Source organism: Phlebotomus papatasi, chromosome 2 (genome assembly GCF_024763615.1).
Source record: "Phlebotomus papatasi isolate M1 chromosome 2, Ppap_2.1, whole genome shotgun sequence".
NCBI lineage: Eukaryota > Metazoa > Arthropoda > Insecta > Diptera > Psychodidae > Phlebotomus > Phlebotomus papatasi.
The window spans coordinates 28,931,593-28,947,453 of NC_077223.1; the positions used below are offsets into that span (position 1 = coordinate 28,931,593).

The 15,861-nt window shown below is 34.6% G+C and overlaps 1 protein-coding gene across 1 annotated transcript; it reads left to right on the forward strand.

Annotated features, from left to right (window-relative positions):
• The first annotated feature begins 954 nt into the window (after positions 1–954).
• LOC129803360 (oxysterol-binding protein-related protein 11) lies at positions 955–6,513 on the forward strand. The gene is made up of 3 exons (XM_055849847.1): positions 955–1,175; positions 1,269–1,476; positions 5,854–6,513. Exons 1-3 carry the CDS (start codon positions 1,094–1,096, stop codon positions 6,227–6,229), a joined length of 666 nt encoding a protein of 221 aa, XP_055705822.1. The 5' UTR covers positions 955–1,093; the 3' UTR covers positions 6,230–6,513.
• The last annotated feature ends 9,348 nt before the right edge of the window (positions 6,514–15,861 follow it).

The following is a 15,861-nucleotide window of genomic DNA, read 5'->3' on the forward strand; positions in this document are numbered from 1 at the left end:
TTTACAAAGGTGTAGATGTAGATGAATAAATTTTCTTTGAAAATATGTCCTCTAGGTTTTTTTTTTCAAATTTACGGAAGCCCGTAATGAAGCGAATCAAAATATGATAATACCCCATGTCTGGTACTATTTGCCCCGGCATTTTTGAGAATGGTCACAAAATTACCTTTTAGCAATTGGCTCGACAAACGTATTTCCATACAAAATAGAGGAAAATTATACTTTCACAAAGTTTTAGAGTGGTAAATTTCCTATAAAACTGCGCTAGGGTCGGAGGAACGTCTGTTCGACAGGGAACCCCTATTGACACTGCTGTCAAAATGTTGGAAATTATTTAATGTATCTAGTAAAATATAAGTAATATAACGTTTTTTCTGTAATATACCTTTTACAATAAACAGAGATGTTCAAATTTCATATCCAAAATGGTACGGAGTAGGGTGTCAATAAGTGCTGACACGAGTTCTTAAAGTGTCAATAGACGTTCCTTTCACCCTAATTAGAAATTTTTGAAGCGCTCGAGGAGCCTGTAAAAAAATAAAATATCCGTTTTGTGACTTTGCCCCAGTCTCCCCTACTGTTCACAAGAACAGTAAATTTAGTGTTTACAGAAAGAGTTAAATTGTGTTCACAAGAACAATAAAATAATAATGCTGGCACTACATTCCATGAAGGAACATGGCCTTCCCGCAAGGGGTTTCTAGACATGCATTATTATTTTTTTATTTATTTTATTTAAAAAAAATAGGTGAAAATCCCAATTTCAAAGGTGCTCCAGTTTCAAATGTACCCCACTTCCCCCTATTTTGTAGACCGCGAAACATTAAAATTCTGAAACTCTTAATTTTAAAACTCCCGCCATTGTATTGGAAAATAAGATTTGTGGGTGAAAAGTTGAAAGTGGTGAATTTCATTTGAGTTTCTTCTTTTCTCCGCTAGAGTGTACTGTCAAATCTTCAAGTTATTTTAGTGTCAAAAAACAAAAAAAGGCGAAGAGAAGTGTCTCAATGATTTTGTTGTGCTTTTTGCCAAATCAGTCGTAAAAATTCTCCGTAAACTGTTTCGAAGGAAGTCCAAATCAAAGAAGAGACGCATGGAGTCAAACCTGGAGAAAGTTCTCAATCCCAATCGAAGTTTGTGCGGTCAATTATACAAATATACCAATGTCGTTAAAGGTGAGGTTATGATCACTCATTTTTCTTCCCTGAAAAATTTCCTGGGGACCTCAGTTTAGCATCAAATTTGCATATTTGACCAATATTTTGCAGGCTGGCAGTACCGATGGTTTACAGTGGACGCCCAGGCGGGTACACTGAGCTACTACTTGTGCGATACATCGACACTGAGTGATGACACAAATCCTCATAGCGTTGGAACAGCTCCAACCCCCAAGAATCAAACGCCCCGGGGACAGGTGCATTTGGCATGTGCTGTGGTGTGTCCCAGTGTCGAGGACTCTCGTACATTTACCATCAGGTAAGTTCCCAGACTAGACTTTGTGCCCAGGGGAAACCTTGAAATTAATCCAATCATGACCTCAAGGCACTTCCCGGATCCCATTTGAGCAATTTCCATTTCAATGAAAGATTAACATCAAACAGAGGCTGTAATTTGCATTTAATTTCCCAACGAACGCGTGTCATTAATTTTTCCCGGGGTTTCATTTTCCAAATCTTTATCAAAAAAGTGACACGTTATAATAATTTATCAGATATATTACAGAGCAATTAGGGTATCCCTTATCATACCGATTTGTTGATAAGACTCCCGATTTTTCATTTAACGTAACACAGAGAATATGAGTAATTGAACTGTGGATCTTTGATTGTATTCGGTCAAGGGCCTCAATGTCTGTAGAATAAGTAAAAAAATGATAATAATTTTTTAAGTTTAAATAATTCAGTGAAGACATCTAGCTATAATTAAATAAAATTCATTTTTAAATTAGAAGAAATTTTTAAAGAAATTTAGATCTAGATTAAAATTTAATTAGCTAAAAATTTTTAAAATATTGATGCCGATCTTCCTAAATAAAAAAAATCGAGGCTTTAAATTTTTATAATAAATAATTTTAATGCACCTAATAAATCTTTAAAAATTCAAGCAAGAAATAAGACAAAAGAGGTGATAAGCATTCCAGAAAATGCGAAATGCTCGAACTCGTGGTTTAACTCAAAAGTACTTCCGCATCAATTACCATTTACCGGTTCAGAACCGATTTAAACCGATTTATAAATCACTCAAAACACTGCTCAAAATAACTTAGGAGTAAATGTAATTGAATTTTGCAATAAAAAAATAGTTATCGATTATGAACTGGTTCATATCGATTAATATCATAACATAACCAATTGGAATCCGTTCAGGCTTCTTAGGAATTCCAAGACCTTTCCAACACGCCCAAATATGATATCATTCGGATGAGAAATACGCTTTCTAAAGCCTTTTTAACATTTAACCTTGAAAAACCGTTATCAGGAATTATTAATCGTATCGGGATATTTTATTACAATGTAATCATATTCTTGTTGATCCCGTGTTAGAAGAATCTGCTAATTCCGTTTACAGTCCGCCCAGGAGGACCTTCCCCGCAATGTGGAGGCTTCTTCCGCTCCCGGAGTTATTGAGCACAGAGATGTTGCATTTTATTACGTTTTATTTCATGTGAAAATGTCTTTTTCTAGACAATCAGTTGCTTGTTGCACCGAGCGGTACTTCGAATAATGTGAATTTTCTTTTATTTTTCCTAAGAAAATTACACATTTCTATTAAATATTAGTTAGATTATTATCAATTATTGATAATTACGTGATAATTGTGTGCAAGTCTCTTAGGAAAAGTAAAAGAACTTCACATTATTTAAAGGCATGAACGTTCGAAGGGAGAGTACTTTCCCCTCCAACATATTTTTGAGAAATCTCAAAAAAAGCGGCTTTGGAGGGGAAAGGGAGACGTGAGGGAATAATAAGGGACGTCTCAGTGGTCCCAGGGTCGACATATGGGGCTTCTCCCGAAGGTCCCAAGTTTCTATCTCTAACTATTCTGCCTCTAGGCATGATGGAATAAAATGGGGTAATTCGGAATCATGCCTATTTTGAAATTTTGAGATTTCTCACGATTTCAGATGGTCAAAGAGAAAAAGAAAACCACGAAAAACTACACCGAGAGAAATCCGAAAAAGTTAAAATAACATTCCGGAAATGTTAATTTTACCCTGCAGTATTGATCCAAAATCGGTGTAAATATTACCCTTTTTAGGTGTATTGGGGGTTAAAGTTACCCTTTTTCATGTTGATTTTACCCTCAAAAGGTGTAAAATTAACATTAAAAAATGTTGATATATTTTTACACCTAAAAAGAAAAAAAAGACCTAAAAGACCGCCTCCAGGCGGTCTTCACAAAAATCACATTTACTGCGATTAGAAAATTTTTATTTATTTAAAAGTGCTATAGTGTCCTCGGTAGGGGAATGTAGGCATGGTTCGCACAGAGTGAACCTTCAAACGATGTAAATTTTTTCCTTGTTTGCAAAGAGCTGATCTACCATTTCTCACCTCATTTCATGAGCTTAATAATGATCTATCTTATGGCTAAGAAATGATGAACTAGCTCTTTGTAAACAAAGAGAAAATTTGCGTTGTTTGAAGGTTCACTCTGTGCGAACCATGCCAACATTCCGCTAATAGTCTTACTAACATCTTTTGAAAGTTTGAGCTCATTTTGACTCTTCATTTTGTTGCTATTCCCAGTTTTGTGTGACAGGTCAGATAGCGATTTTGTGTGATAGGCGATAGCGTCAAAATTCATCAAGATTCAAACTCAATTTTCTCAAAAATTCCTTTTAAATAAATTAAATAATTTTTTTCCGAAATTAATTTTGATTAATTTAACATAAATTCGTTATCTTTTTTCGGATCTACCGAGGAGTTTTCTTTTCAAATTTGTTTTTTGTAAAAATTATCGCTAGGGGTAAAAAATAACGAAAACTGCACTGGTAGGTTACTAGTTTTCAGTTCGCCTTTTCTGCCTTTTTTTGAAACATAAAAGATACATTTCCACTCAAAAACTTTTTTGAATGCTACTTGAACATAATTGCTCATTAGAACACTGAAAAATCCTCCTCAACAAAGTTGAAGGACTAAATTTTTTATATCGTTATTTGAATTAACTATTGTAACTTACTCGTAACTTTAAATCAGTAATTCATGTATATACACTGAGAGAAATCCGAAAAAGTTAAAATAACATTCCGAAAATGTTTATTTTACACTGCAGTATTGATCCGAAATCTGTGTAAATATTATGCTTTTTGGGTGGATTAGGGGTTAAAGTTACCCTTTCTTATGTTAATTTTGCCCTCAAAAATGTGTAAAATTAACATTAAAAAATGTTGATATATTTTTACACCTGAAAATGTTAAAGTTATGAGGAAAAAAAGTTAATCGCACCCCCGTTTTTTTCTCAGTGTAGGCATTGTAGGTTAATAAGAAGTGCATTTTAAACTTACCGGATGAAAAATAATTGCATACATTTACGGACATTTAATTTTAAAGTGTCAAATTTATTTAAACCTTTAAAACTGTAAATTTCGAATTCTACGCTAAAGTTTTACAGACTTAAAGATGTCAAATGTCTATAAATCGCCTTTATTTTTAAAGCTGGTCGAGAGTACCTTTTAAACCTTTAAATCCAGTTCAATTTGAGATTGTCAATTGTTCAAGAGGTGTGTTTAATCAAAAAGATGAGTTTAATTTATCACAAAGATGTATATTTTCTGGAGAGTGATGTAGTTGATCATTTACTTATGCTTTTGCGGTGTTCCTCTCGGGTGGCTCCATTGAATTCAATTTTTCCGTGAGATTTGACCAAAGGGGATCATGTCTGTCACTTAATGCATCCAGAGTATCTCTGTGTTCCAGGACAAAATTGACGAAGTACTCCTTTTGGCTGAGAAGTGTGTTGGTACCCTTCTTTCTTTTCTTCGGTCCAGATGAAGCTCCTGGAACCATATATTGACCTTGTCACTTATCTACAACCAATCCTTGTTTGAATTACTTACCACTCGAAATTAATTGACCAGAATTGCTCATTTTTTTGCTAGAAAAAATTCTGAAACTGGGAAATCTGTATGAGTATCTTCCTGTGCCTTCTGCTGAATGGGTTTAGCTTTGGTGGAGCAACTGCCGATAGTTCGGCGATAACTAAACTCTACTTGATTAACTGCAGCGGAATTGCGACATTGAGGAGAGGAGGAACTGTGGAGATTGTTATTTTTGTTGACAATAAATCGGAACTTTATGCACCATTAAAACTGGAACGTCTTGTTTTGACATCTTGGATAATCAAATTTCTTTAGGGGCGCTAAAGGCTATTTTATCCAAAATTCCTATAACTCAGAATTCTAAATCTTTAGTGTCAAAGTTAAAGCTTTAACTTAAATCTTTAGGCTTCTTTATCTCAGAATTGGGGCGATGATTTTATAAATTAACTCCCAAGAGTAGGCAATTTAGATCAAACTCTTTCAGTCCGTCGTCACTTAAACCGGAACTCCCTGTAGTTCGCCTAAATTTACTGCATAGAAAAACATTCTTCTAGAAAAAGCGTATTTTCTAGCAGATTTTGCAAGATCCGCCTCCTTACTTCAAATGGGATTACATTCATTCATTTGTTTTTTAAAGCTGGTATGAACCTCTGATTCACTTTATCGATTCTGCATTGCAATAATTGTTATTAAACTCTGCAATATGACATAAATAATTCAATTTGTTTTGATCAATTGGATTTTAAATCCTTTTGCTTGACCTCAAATAGAACCAAGCAACCATATGGTGATGTTTTTTTTTTTATTAACAGCTGTGCATCAGGTGATACCCTTAAATTACGCGCTTCGGATGCAAGAGCGCGTCAGGAGTGGATAGACGGACTGCGTGCCATCACGGAAAGCCATACACTTGCGATAGCCAACGATTCTCTGCCAGCGCGTGAGCATCTGGCAGCCTCGGATGCCATGGGAGCAGCCCGACAGCAGCTGCAGGCCACGGAACTGTGCAATGCTACACTGGCTCGTACCATTGAGGCTGTCCAACCGCCTCTCAATCACACTGATCCGGATTTGTTGATGCTGAAGGCACTGTCGGCCGCCAACACGCAGTGCCTCATCCAGTGCCTGAACCTCCTGCAGCGCTATTCGGAAATTCAGGGAGAGACACGTTCAGAGGCGGCTTTTTAGCCTTCGGTGAGATCAGAAGCCCTGTAGAGGTCAAGTTATCCAAGCCACATTTCCTCTCGAATCGAACCCCAGCTCTCCTTCTGGACCACCATCAACACAAGGCTTCTCCTCCAACGCACACAAAAACACATGCCCAGCGCAAGAATGCTTGGATCAACGTCCACAAGTAAGTTGAGCATCATGTACAATTCTCTACTTCTTCTTCTTTGCGTTTGGCGCAAGCAAAATGTGCAATTCCTTCTAAAAATAATTCCATTTGAGTCTAATAAAGGTATTGATTTGCATACGAAATTTTATTCCATATAGAATATTGAGTATTTTTTTTAGTTAATATAAGTGTCCCGGGTTCGAATCCCTTTTAGGTCACCAAGAATTTTTCTGGCGTTAAAGGTGGTCATATTACATCCAGTGAACTTCACTGCACCTGATTCCTCAGGGCATGGGATTGGCAATGGCAACCCCATCCCTGTGTAAGAAAAAACAATAATGAATCTTCCGAAATTTCCTTGCCAGAAGGCCTAAGTTCCTCTATGAACCGTTGTGCCACCATTATTATTATTATTATCCTACTTACAAGGGGAGGAACCCAACTGAGCCCGAACAGAAGTAGATTTTGATTATCTAATAGTGTCTTGGATAAAAAGTGAATGGAACTCTATTTGCACAAAAAGTCGTTGATGTTCGAAGAATTCAAATTCTTCGAATTTTCATACTAAATTTTCGAACAAGGTGGAGAAAATTTATCAATTATCGCACTAAAAAGCTGGCAAAAGAGTTAATCAGTGATTATGGAGTGATTCTTTCCGTACAGAAGTAGATCTTGAAAAATTCGAAAATCATTTGAAGATCCAAGAAAGAGACTTTCTTGCTTAATTCTTAATACTTTCGCAAGGTGGCGGAAGTTACATTCTGTTCGAATTTCGAAGTGCTCAAGTGTCAAAATGTGACGGTCTTCACATTGTTGTGAGGAAAAAAACAGAACAACGTTGTTTACTGTTCTTGCCCCAGTATTTAATCACTCCATAATCACTGAGTAAGTCTTTTGCCAGCTTTTTAGTATGATATTTGATAAATTTTTCCCACCTTGTTCGAAAATTTAGTATGAAAATTCGAGATTGAATTTGAATTCTTCGAACATCAACGACTTTTTGTGCAAATAGAGTTCCATTTACCTTTTATCCAAGACACTATTGGAGAATCAAAATCTACTTCTGTTTGGGCTCATTAAATACTGTTGCAAGAACATTAAACGTCGTTGTTCTGTTTTTTTCCTCTCAACAATGTGAAGACCGTCACATTTTGACACTTGAGCACTTCGAAATTCGAACAGGATGTAACCACCGCCACCTTGCGAAAGTATTAAGAATTAAGAAAGTCTCTTTTTTGGATCTTCAAATAGATTTTCGAATTTTTCAAGATCTACTTCTGTACGGAAAGACTGTCTCCCTCGGATCGGGACGAAACTTGGCATGTAAGTAGGGTCCATATAGAAAGTTAACCAGCCACTTTCTCAGGCTTTTTACTGTGCGGCCTTTAGAAGTAGTCATTGTGACTATTGATAGTCATGAATTTCTTATATATGAAAGTTTCTTTTAACATTTTTTGTTGCTATTGTTCTTTGACCTAAAAATATTATTATTATCTTTGAAAATGCGTTTTAATGATATTCAAGCTTAGTTCATAAGTTACTGATGAACGTCAGAACCCTTTCATCGGATACACCTTCATGGTAATGTCATAGGCCATCCGAGTTTTTTTATTTTATACTTCTTCAAGGAAAATAATACATATTTTTAATATCAGCGAATTTTTCTTTCTGAGTGTTTAAAAATAGCAAATGTGAAAAATTTCCTTTTCTTCTGTTCGTTCTTTTCCTCTTTAAATTTTACTGCTGCCTTCACTTTTTTTTATAAAAATTTTTGTTTTTTTTCATATTTCTGCCATGTTTTATTCGATTTTGATGAGTAAGTAGTCATACCCAAAAATGATAAAAAATGGAAAATTATAATTTTCAAAATTTCAAGGTCAAAACTTTCAAAGCGATTTTAGCGCCACTAGCGGAGGTTTGACGAAATTTTTAATATTCTACAAAGTTATAGTATAGGGGGGCAAGCAATATCTACTCTTAAATCTGATATACTCAGGAGGTGACCTGCTTATGCAATCGACTGGTGTGGGCTCCAGACTGTCGCGAGCTCTCCGCACTATGTCCTATCACGTTACAGACCAAAAACCAAATGCAACTTTGGAAGGTCATATCTTCTGTCCTATGGCATCAATCACCTAAAGTCGTTCGTCTTTCTATCGGAGACCTATCGTCGGTCTTCTATAACATGTGAAAAAATGAATAAAACGCATAAGGGATTCTAGCAGTTAGGCGACCTTTTCTTATATCTTTAATAAATTGTGTTCTTCTTCAAATTTTGCCAAAATTTGGAAATTACATGTTGATGATAATGATTACTTATGATAAAAAATCCAATCTTTTTTATTGTATAGAAAATATTTATTTTTGAAAATTTGAATATGACTTTTTTTACCCTCTAGGGAAGTACCTACAGTTATTGTTTTTACAAGCTTTTAATTTTTTTTTATTTATAAAATATTTTTCCTAACATTTCAAAGTAAAATTTTAAAAAGTAAATTAAAATTCATATTGACAAAACTGATCACGTGTTTTAATATAACACGCCGTTATTGTAGTCAAACCTTACTTCAGCCGAAGAAGTATTTTTTCAGAAAATTTTCACTGATGTGCATGTTTGTAAAATATGTCGAAATCAAAATCGTAAATCTTAAAGAAAGCTTACAGCTTTTATTGAAGGAATATCAATAAATTTTTATCACAAGATATTATACTTCCACGAATTTTCATGGATTGTGATATTTTTATTTTGTGTTATTTATTTCTTTTTTCACGATAATATTATAAAAATTCAGTCTTTTTTAAATGATGAAATACCGTCTAATCAGTAACTTTCAACTTCTTGGCACTCGGTGGAGTTGTAATTTCTCGTTCTTCTTTTACTAAGGAATTCTCAAAATCATCATCGACATCAGAAGAATGTCCAGCACAGGGTTTGTCTTCCAAACTGAAATCTCCATCGCGAAATCTGGCAAACCAATTTTGAATTGTCTGAATAGAAGGAGCATTATCCAAATAGACATCTGCTATGTTTTTTTGTGCTGCTTCAACACTAATGCCCTTTCGAAATTCGTATGCCATTACGTGCCGCAAGTGCACTTCTTCGTTCTCCATTTCGAAAATGTTTCCTAAAGCACAAATTGATTTATTTAAACAATTGGCAATAAAAGTCGTGCAAAACAGAACCACTGAACTATCTGTCCAATTGATGCAAAAAAATAAACAATGTTTATTAACAGCTGAATACATATAAATGCCATCTATGAAAATTAGGCACGAATTTATGCAACAATCTAATATAGGTTTGGGGATGAGGTGATCAGTGCCTAAAAGGCCTAAAACATAAACTTGAAGAGGGTCTCGACTAAAAAGCTCAGTTTACACTGCAAAAATTATTTATATTTCAAAAATCAGGGGTAACATGATAACTTATTTTCGATACTATCGACTGTCGATTCTGAAAAATTTAAACGATAGCAGGACTTCCTGGAACTAATATACATAGATATTTATCAACAGTCACATTCTTTTAAGAATGTCACAATCAATGGCCCAACAATGCGTAAAAAGTCGACATTCGCTTAATCTAACAGATTTTCAATTTTCAATTTCAATTTATTCAATATATCAACACAAAATAGGGTTCAACCCTCTTACAAGTGTGTTGCTACAAAAAAAAAAGAGAAAAAAAAAATGAGAAAAGGAAAGATAAAAGCAGAACGCATCAAGCAAGCCTGGACTTGAAATAACCCTCAATGTTTCTCACAGAAGCGCGAGCATCACGAGGAAGTGAATTGTAAAGCGATACTCCTCTGACAAAGAGTGTGTGATAAAACGTCTCTTGCATCGCTCTAGGGACCAGGTATCCTCGAACCCTGATCGAACCCCCCCTCGTCAAGAGGGAAGCCAGGAACGCCGGACTCCCAGTCGTTATTAGGCGATATATATTTATCGATACTATCGATTCGATAGTGTCGAAAAGTTATCATTACACCTCAGGAATAGAATTTTGAGCTATGCGGAAATCATAAAAGAATAACATTCTATTTTTATTCATGTTTGATAACTTTATTTGAAAACAAATCCAGTCTTTTTCAAATGACGAAATACAGTCGTCTTATTGACTTTCAATATCCTAGCAATCTCTTGAGTTGAAATTTGTGGATTTTCCGCAATTAAGTTTTTCACCAAATCACCGTTAATGTCTGAAGGGCGTCCAGCACGGGGCTTATCTTCCAAAGAAAGATCTCCCTTTCGAAATCTGGCAAACCACTTTTGAACTGTCTTGAAAGCTGGAGCATTATCCAAATAGACTTCTGCAATGTTTTTCTGTGCAGTCCTAACACTCACACCTTTTCGATATTCGTACAGCATTATATGCCTCAAGTGCACTTTGTCATTCTCCATTTGGTAAATGTTCCCCAAAACACAAATTCACTGATTTCAATGATAAATTGACAATAAAAATTAATGTAAGACAGATGGATGCAAAAAGTAAACAAAAGTGTTTAACCTGAAGATATTTTAATTTAATGCCATCTATCAAGATTGGCTACGAATTTATGCAATAATCGGTCCTAAATGCCTAAAAAAGTGTCTTGGCTAATAAAAGCTCAGTTTACACTGCAAAAAATATATTTAAAAAATAAATAAAAAAGAATTCAGAATAAAATGGGCAAACATAAAAGAAAAGCTTTCTATTTTTGATCCAAACGTGCAATTAAACGGTCTTTATGAATTGATAAAATGTAAAGCGTGTCAATGTAACAAGCAAATCATTAATCATTTTTTTTATACTGTAGTGTCTGGTTTGAGGCTCAATGAACCTATGCGCAGGCTCTATAGGGACACTTGTTGCTTATTTTGACGAGAATGCTTTGCAACCAGCTGAATTTCTTAAAATAACATTTGGAGGGGTTTATCAGTTTAAAATATGATACATAAATACAGTGCTGTCTCTCTATATGCACACTCTCTATATGCACAGCTTTTGTGTCGGTTGCATTCAAAATCAATTTGTTAACATTTTGGCAAAGTAATAAAAAAAATTATTTTCTTGGTAACTAATTTTTCTTCTTTTTAATTTTCTTAATTTTATTTTTTCTGTCTCATATTATATTTAAAATAACACGGGAAATTCTAGAACAATAAAAAAAATGATAATTTATTAAAAGAAAGAAAAAACCGTTGGGAATTTCAAAAAAAGGTGTGCATATTAGAGAACTGTCAAAAAAAGTATCCAAACTGTGCATATAGAGAGACAGCACTGTAAATTGAATTATACAGCGGCGTATAACTTACGAAATAAATTTAGTACCCTTAATCTAACTACACTGTGATCTAACTAATTAATAAAAGGATTAACCCATTCAGTCAATGTACTAGAAATACATGAGATAGAATGTTTATATTTTGGAATTAGTTTCTTACAGATTAATAGATGATTTTTTTGAAAAGAAAAATGTTTTCCGTCCGCTATTTTGAGCAAAAATTTTGCATGACTTCGTGAAGCGAGAAAAGAATAGCAAAATGTATTTCCCTCTCTGTCGGGCTATTTTCCCAAGCAATTGAAGGACTAAAGTAACTAAAAAATCATTCCCGACAGAAATTGGAGTATCAGTTGCTCAGGAATAAATCATCTAAAATCACTCAATTTGCGTATGATCTATAATACCAGGGGTGGATTATGTAAAAATCGTGAACGTTCACAAGTGAACTATTCACCGCTCGCGTTCACAACTGCTAGAAAAGTGATTATGAATGAGTTAGTGAATCAGTTGCGGTGAAAAACTGCTAGAGTGAATTCGAAGACGCCAAAAGTTATTGTTTTTGTTCAGGGATTACAGACACTCTCAAATTCGGGCATTTGGGACAGAAATGTCACCCGAATTAGAGAGAAATTCGGGCATCACATTGTTTGAAATGCAACAATCTTTTGTTTACCTGCATACTCATATTAAGTTTGCATGCTCAATTAATTAAGTTTCATGAAAATCCCTTAATAATGCAAAATTCCATCACAACTGAGACAAAACATGGCAAATTTGAGCATATTTGCTTCATTTGATATTCATAATCGAACTTGAAAAATGCCAACAAACTTTTTTTCAAATTTAACTGCTGTCCGAATTAAAAAAGTAGCCCGATATTAAAGGAGCCGAATTAGCGAGAGTCTACTGTATGTAGTTTGGCTATATGGACCCGATGGAGTCCGATAGCCTTACATAAAATAGAAAAAGAAGATTATATTTCACAAATATTCTTAGTTTTCCGCGATATTTTAGCAAAAATGGAGTGAAATTGGTGTTAAAATAATACAAAGTGTGTAAAAAACCCGAGAGCAACGTCTGTTAATGTGAGTGAGAAATTTCGCCAATCTTCGATTTGTCCGGAATATTGTTTTTTTTTCCCCTTACCTACCACCCTTACCAAGGTCTTAGGCCTTGAGGCCTATTTTGACCAAAATCAAATGTTCAGAGAACCGAAATACATTCATCCATGTATAGTAAGGCCATGTAACTCCGACGATTGCAAAACTCGGATGCCGCGACCGATTTAACTCCGATACATCCACTTAAAATATAATTTATATTTTTATATCTGTAATTAATTACTGTAGTATCATAATATAACTATTCTACTTTAAGAAAAACCAAAAATTATATTTTTATCGGTTTAATAAGTGGGTAAAAGAAATATTTTTTAAGCTCGGGTCAGCTGGGTTGTGTACTAAAAATTTAATTTCTGAGAAAATTTTGCTGTTGACAGCTCGTCGCTGGAAAAAGTTTAGTGTTTTTTCTATATAATAAAACATTATTTGCAATCAAAATTATTAATAAAAGTTAGTGTAGTTATTGATCAACAAGGTGAGTAAGAGTTTATTGATAATATATTAATAATTCATACAGAAATAAGTGATTTTTGTGAATGTTTACATTTCGATGCATGTCGGATGCGGTGAAAGTCAATGTTTTGGTTCAGAATTTGCATTGTTCAGGACTCTTTTTCTGTTTCAGATGCCAAAGGGAACAAAAGAAAAGACATATAAGGACAAGCCCGACTCTAAGGAAGGTATTAGGAATGCCTTGCAGTGTGTACGAGATGGTTCTACCATAGCATATGCATCCAAAACATTCAATGTCCCAAGAACAACACTGCACAATAAATTGTCTGGCAGATACCCGGAAGAGTGCCCCAATGGCAGGCCAACAATTCTTTCAAAAGAACAGGAAAAAGAACTTGTCAAATGGATCCTGGGATGTGCGGATGGCTGGCATCCCATCGGGAAGGAACAAGTTCTGGACAGCGTTAAACTCATCTGTGAGGTCTACAAAATTCCAAACCATTTTACAGCTGGAAGACCCGGAGACGTTTGGTTCAGGAATTTTCTTAAGCGTCATCCAGAGCTCAGCATGCGCAAGCCAAAATCATTCTCATTGGAAAGAGCTACTGTTACTGCTGAAGACCTCACGGAATGGTTTCAGAATTGTCTTGGATATTTCACAGAACACAACCTTCTGAGCATTTCACCAGACCGTGTTTTTAATTGCGACGAAAGTGCCTTCTTTTTGACACCGGAAGATGGAAATGTCCTGTCCAGGAGAGGTTCACGTGTAGTTCCATCTCTTAAAAATTCAGGACCGAAGCAATGTATCACAGTACTCTTCATGGTGTCAGCTACTGGCGAACTTGCTCCTCCAATGGCTGTTCATAAAACTGACATTACTCCAAAAATTGCCATTCACAACGCAGAAGGATGGAAAATGGGAACGTCACCACAGAGTGGCTGGATGGATGGGCCACTTTTCTATGCTGGTCTTTATTTCCCGAAAATTATTTTCCAACATTCAGAGGAGTCCATTATCAATAACCAGCACGATCAGGCCACCGACAATAATCCTTCAAATGATCCAGTCATCCCTGGAAACCAACTCTCTGCAACTTCTGAGACTCAACCGATCTTCGACACACTAAAACAATGCTATTTCTGGCCAGGAGAAATTCCAAAACGTCGTCAGAAGAAGAGGGTCAAAGCCAGCAATGTCAAACACCAGTATATTGTATCTTCCGAGGAAATTATCGCGGAACAGGAGGAAAAATTGAGGCAGGATTTACAAAAAAAGAAAGAAATTGCTGAACGGAAGTTGACCAGAGAGAGGAACAAAAAAATAAGGGCAGAAGAAAAGGAGATAAAACTAAAGGAGAAAAACATGGTAAAGGAAAAGGCTCAAATGCCAATTGAAGCTGAAAAGAAAAAACGTGGAAGGAAGTCAGCCAAGCAAACCGAGAAAAATCAAAGAATTGAGTGCAATCTTAAAATAAATAAAAATATATATAATTAAATAATAAATTAATGAAATGAATTGATGGAATAAAACTCTAAAAAAATGTTTTTGAAATAATATCTTCTCATTTTTATGCATTAAACTTTTCCTTAAAATGAGCATCCGAGTTTGCTCGAATTCAACGGAGTTACATAAAAGCGTCGCAGTAACATTCTTGCGCATATATTAATATTATCGTAATTTTATTAATTTTCATCAATATTATTGCTAAAATTCTATTTCTATTATGATTCTAAATTAAACAAAGAATAATTCTATTGATTTGGAATGGGGAAAAAAATATTTCATCAGTCCAAAAACAAGCATTAAAGTCGCACTCTATGAAAAGTATCCGGATTACCTCTCTTTACTATATTCAAAAATACCAAATCGTCGATCAATAAAAAAAATTTTCCTATATCAACTGGTAAAAATAAGTAATTAAATAAATAAATAACAGATATGAATTAGGACCTTACACATCACTAGCCGTGTTATCCGGAATATTCTATACTTGCCACGAAAACAGTGTTGCGATAAATTATATTTTGGCATTTTTTTTTGCGTTAAATGCTTTATAAACTCAATGATTTCGAGTCACATTATATACTAGTTATGTGAAAAAGCCTTACTTCCGGTTCTGCAATGTATTTTTCGTCCTAAAAATTGCATTCTTTAATTATTATGTTATTGTATTTTCTATAGTTCCTATACATTTTTGCGTAAAAAAATTATAAATATATCTATTAAAAAAATATTAAAATTTAATTAATGCGAGTATTATCCTTAATGTTGGGCTTAAATATGTACTTGTTATTAAATATTTATTTATTTAGTTGGAGATTTTCAAAAAAAAACATCCTAAATTCCTACAGCCGTCTACTTTGAAGGGTAGCCTTATCGTCCTTAAAGAGTTAAGTACAATATCGTTAATATAGGATGATTATTAAATGACACTTTTTGAAATTTTAAATTCAATGAACGAAGCTCAGATTTAAGAACCTTAAGAAACCCTATAACAAGTTTTGTACGTCTTGTTACAGACACCAAGAAAGGGGTAATTTTGTTACAAGTTGTTTATGTTAATCCGTAAACCCCTGAAAAGGGAAGCAACCCCTTGCATCACGCTATCAAATAATAAAGTTGAATTTCACTTCAGTAAG

Bases quoted from the DNA above. Each gene is read 5' to 3' on its own strand.
- LOC129803360 (XM_055849847.1), top strand. From the start codon at position 1,094: ATGGAGTCAAACCTGGAGAAAGTTCTCAATCCCAATCGAAGTTTGTGC. The intron at 1,176-1,268 runs GTGAGGTTATGA...AATATTTTGCAG, and splicing joins ATATACCAATGTCGTTAAAG to GCTGGCAGTACCGATGGTTT. The intron at 1,477-5,853 runs GTAAGTTCCCAG...TTTTATTAACAG, and splicing joins TCTCGTACATTTACCATCAG to CTGTGCATCAGGTGATACCC.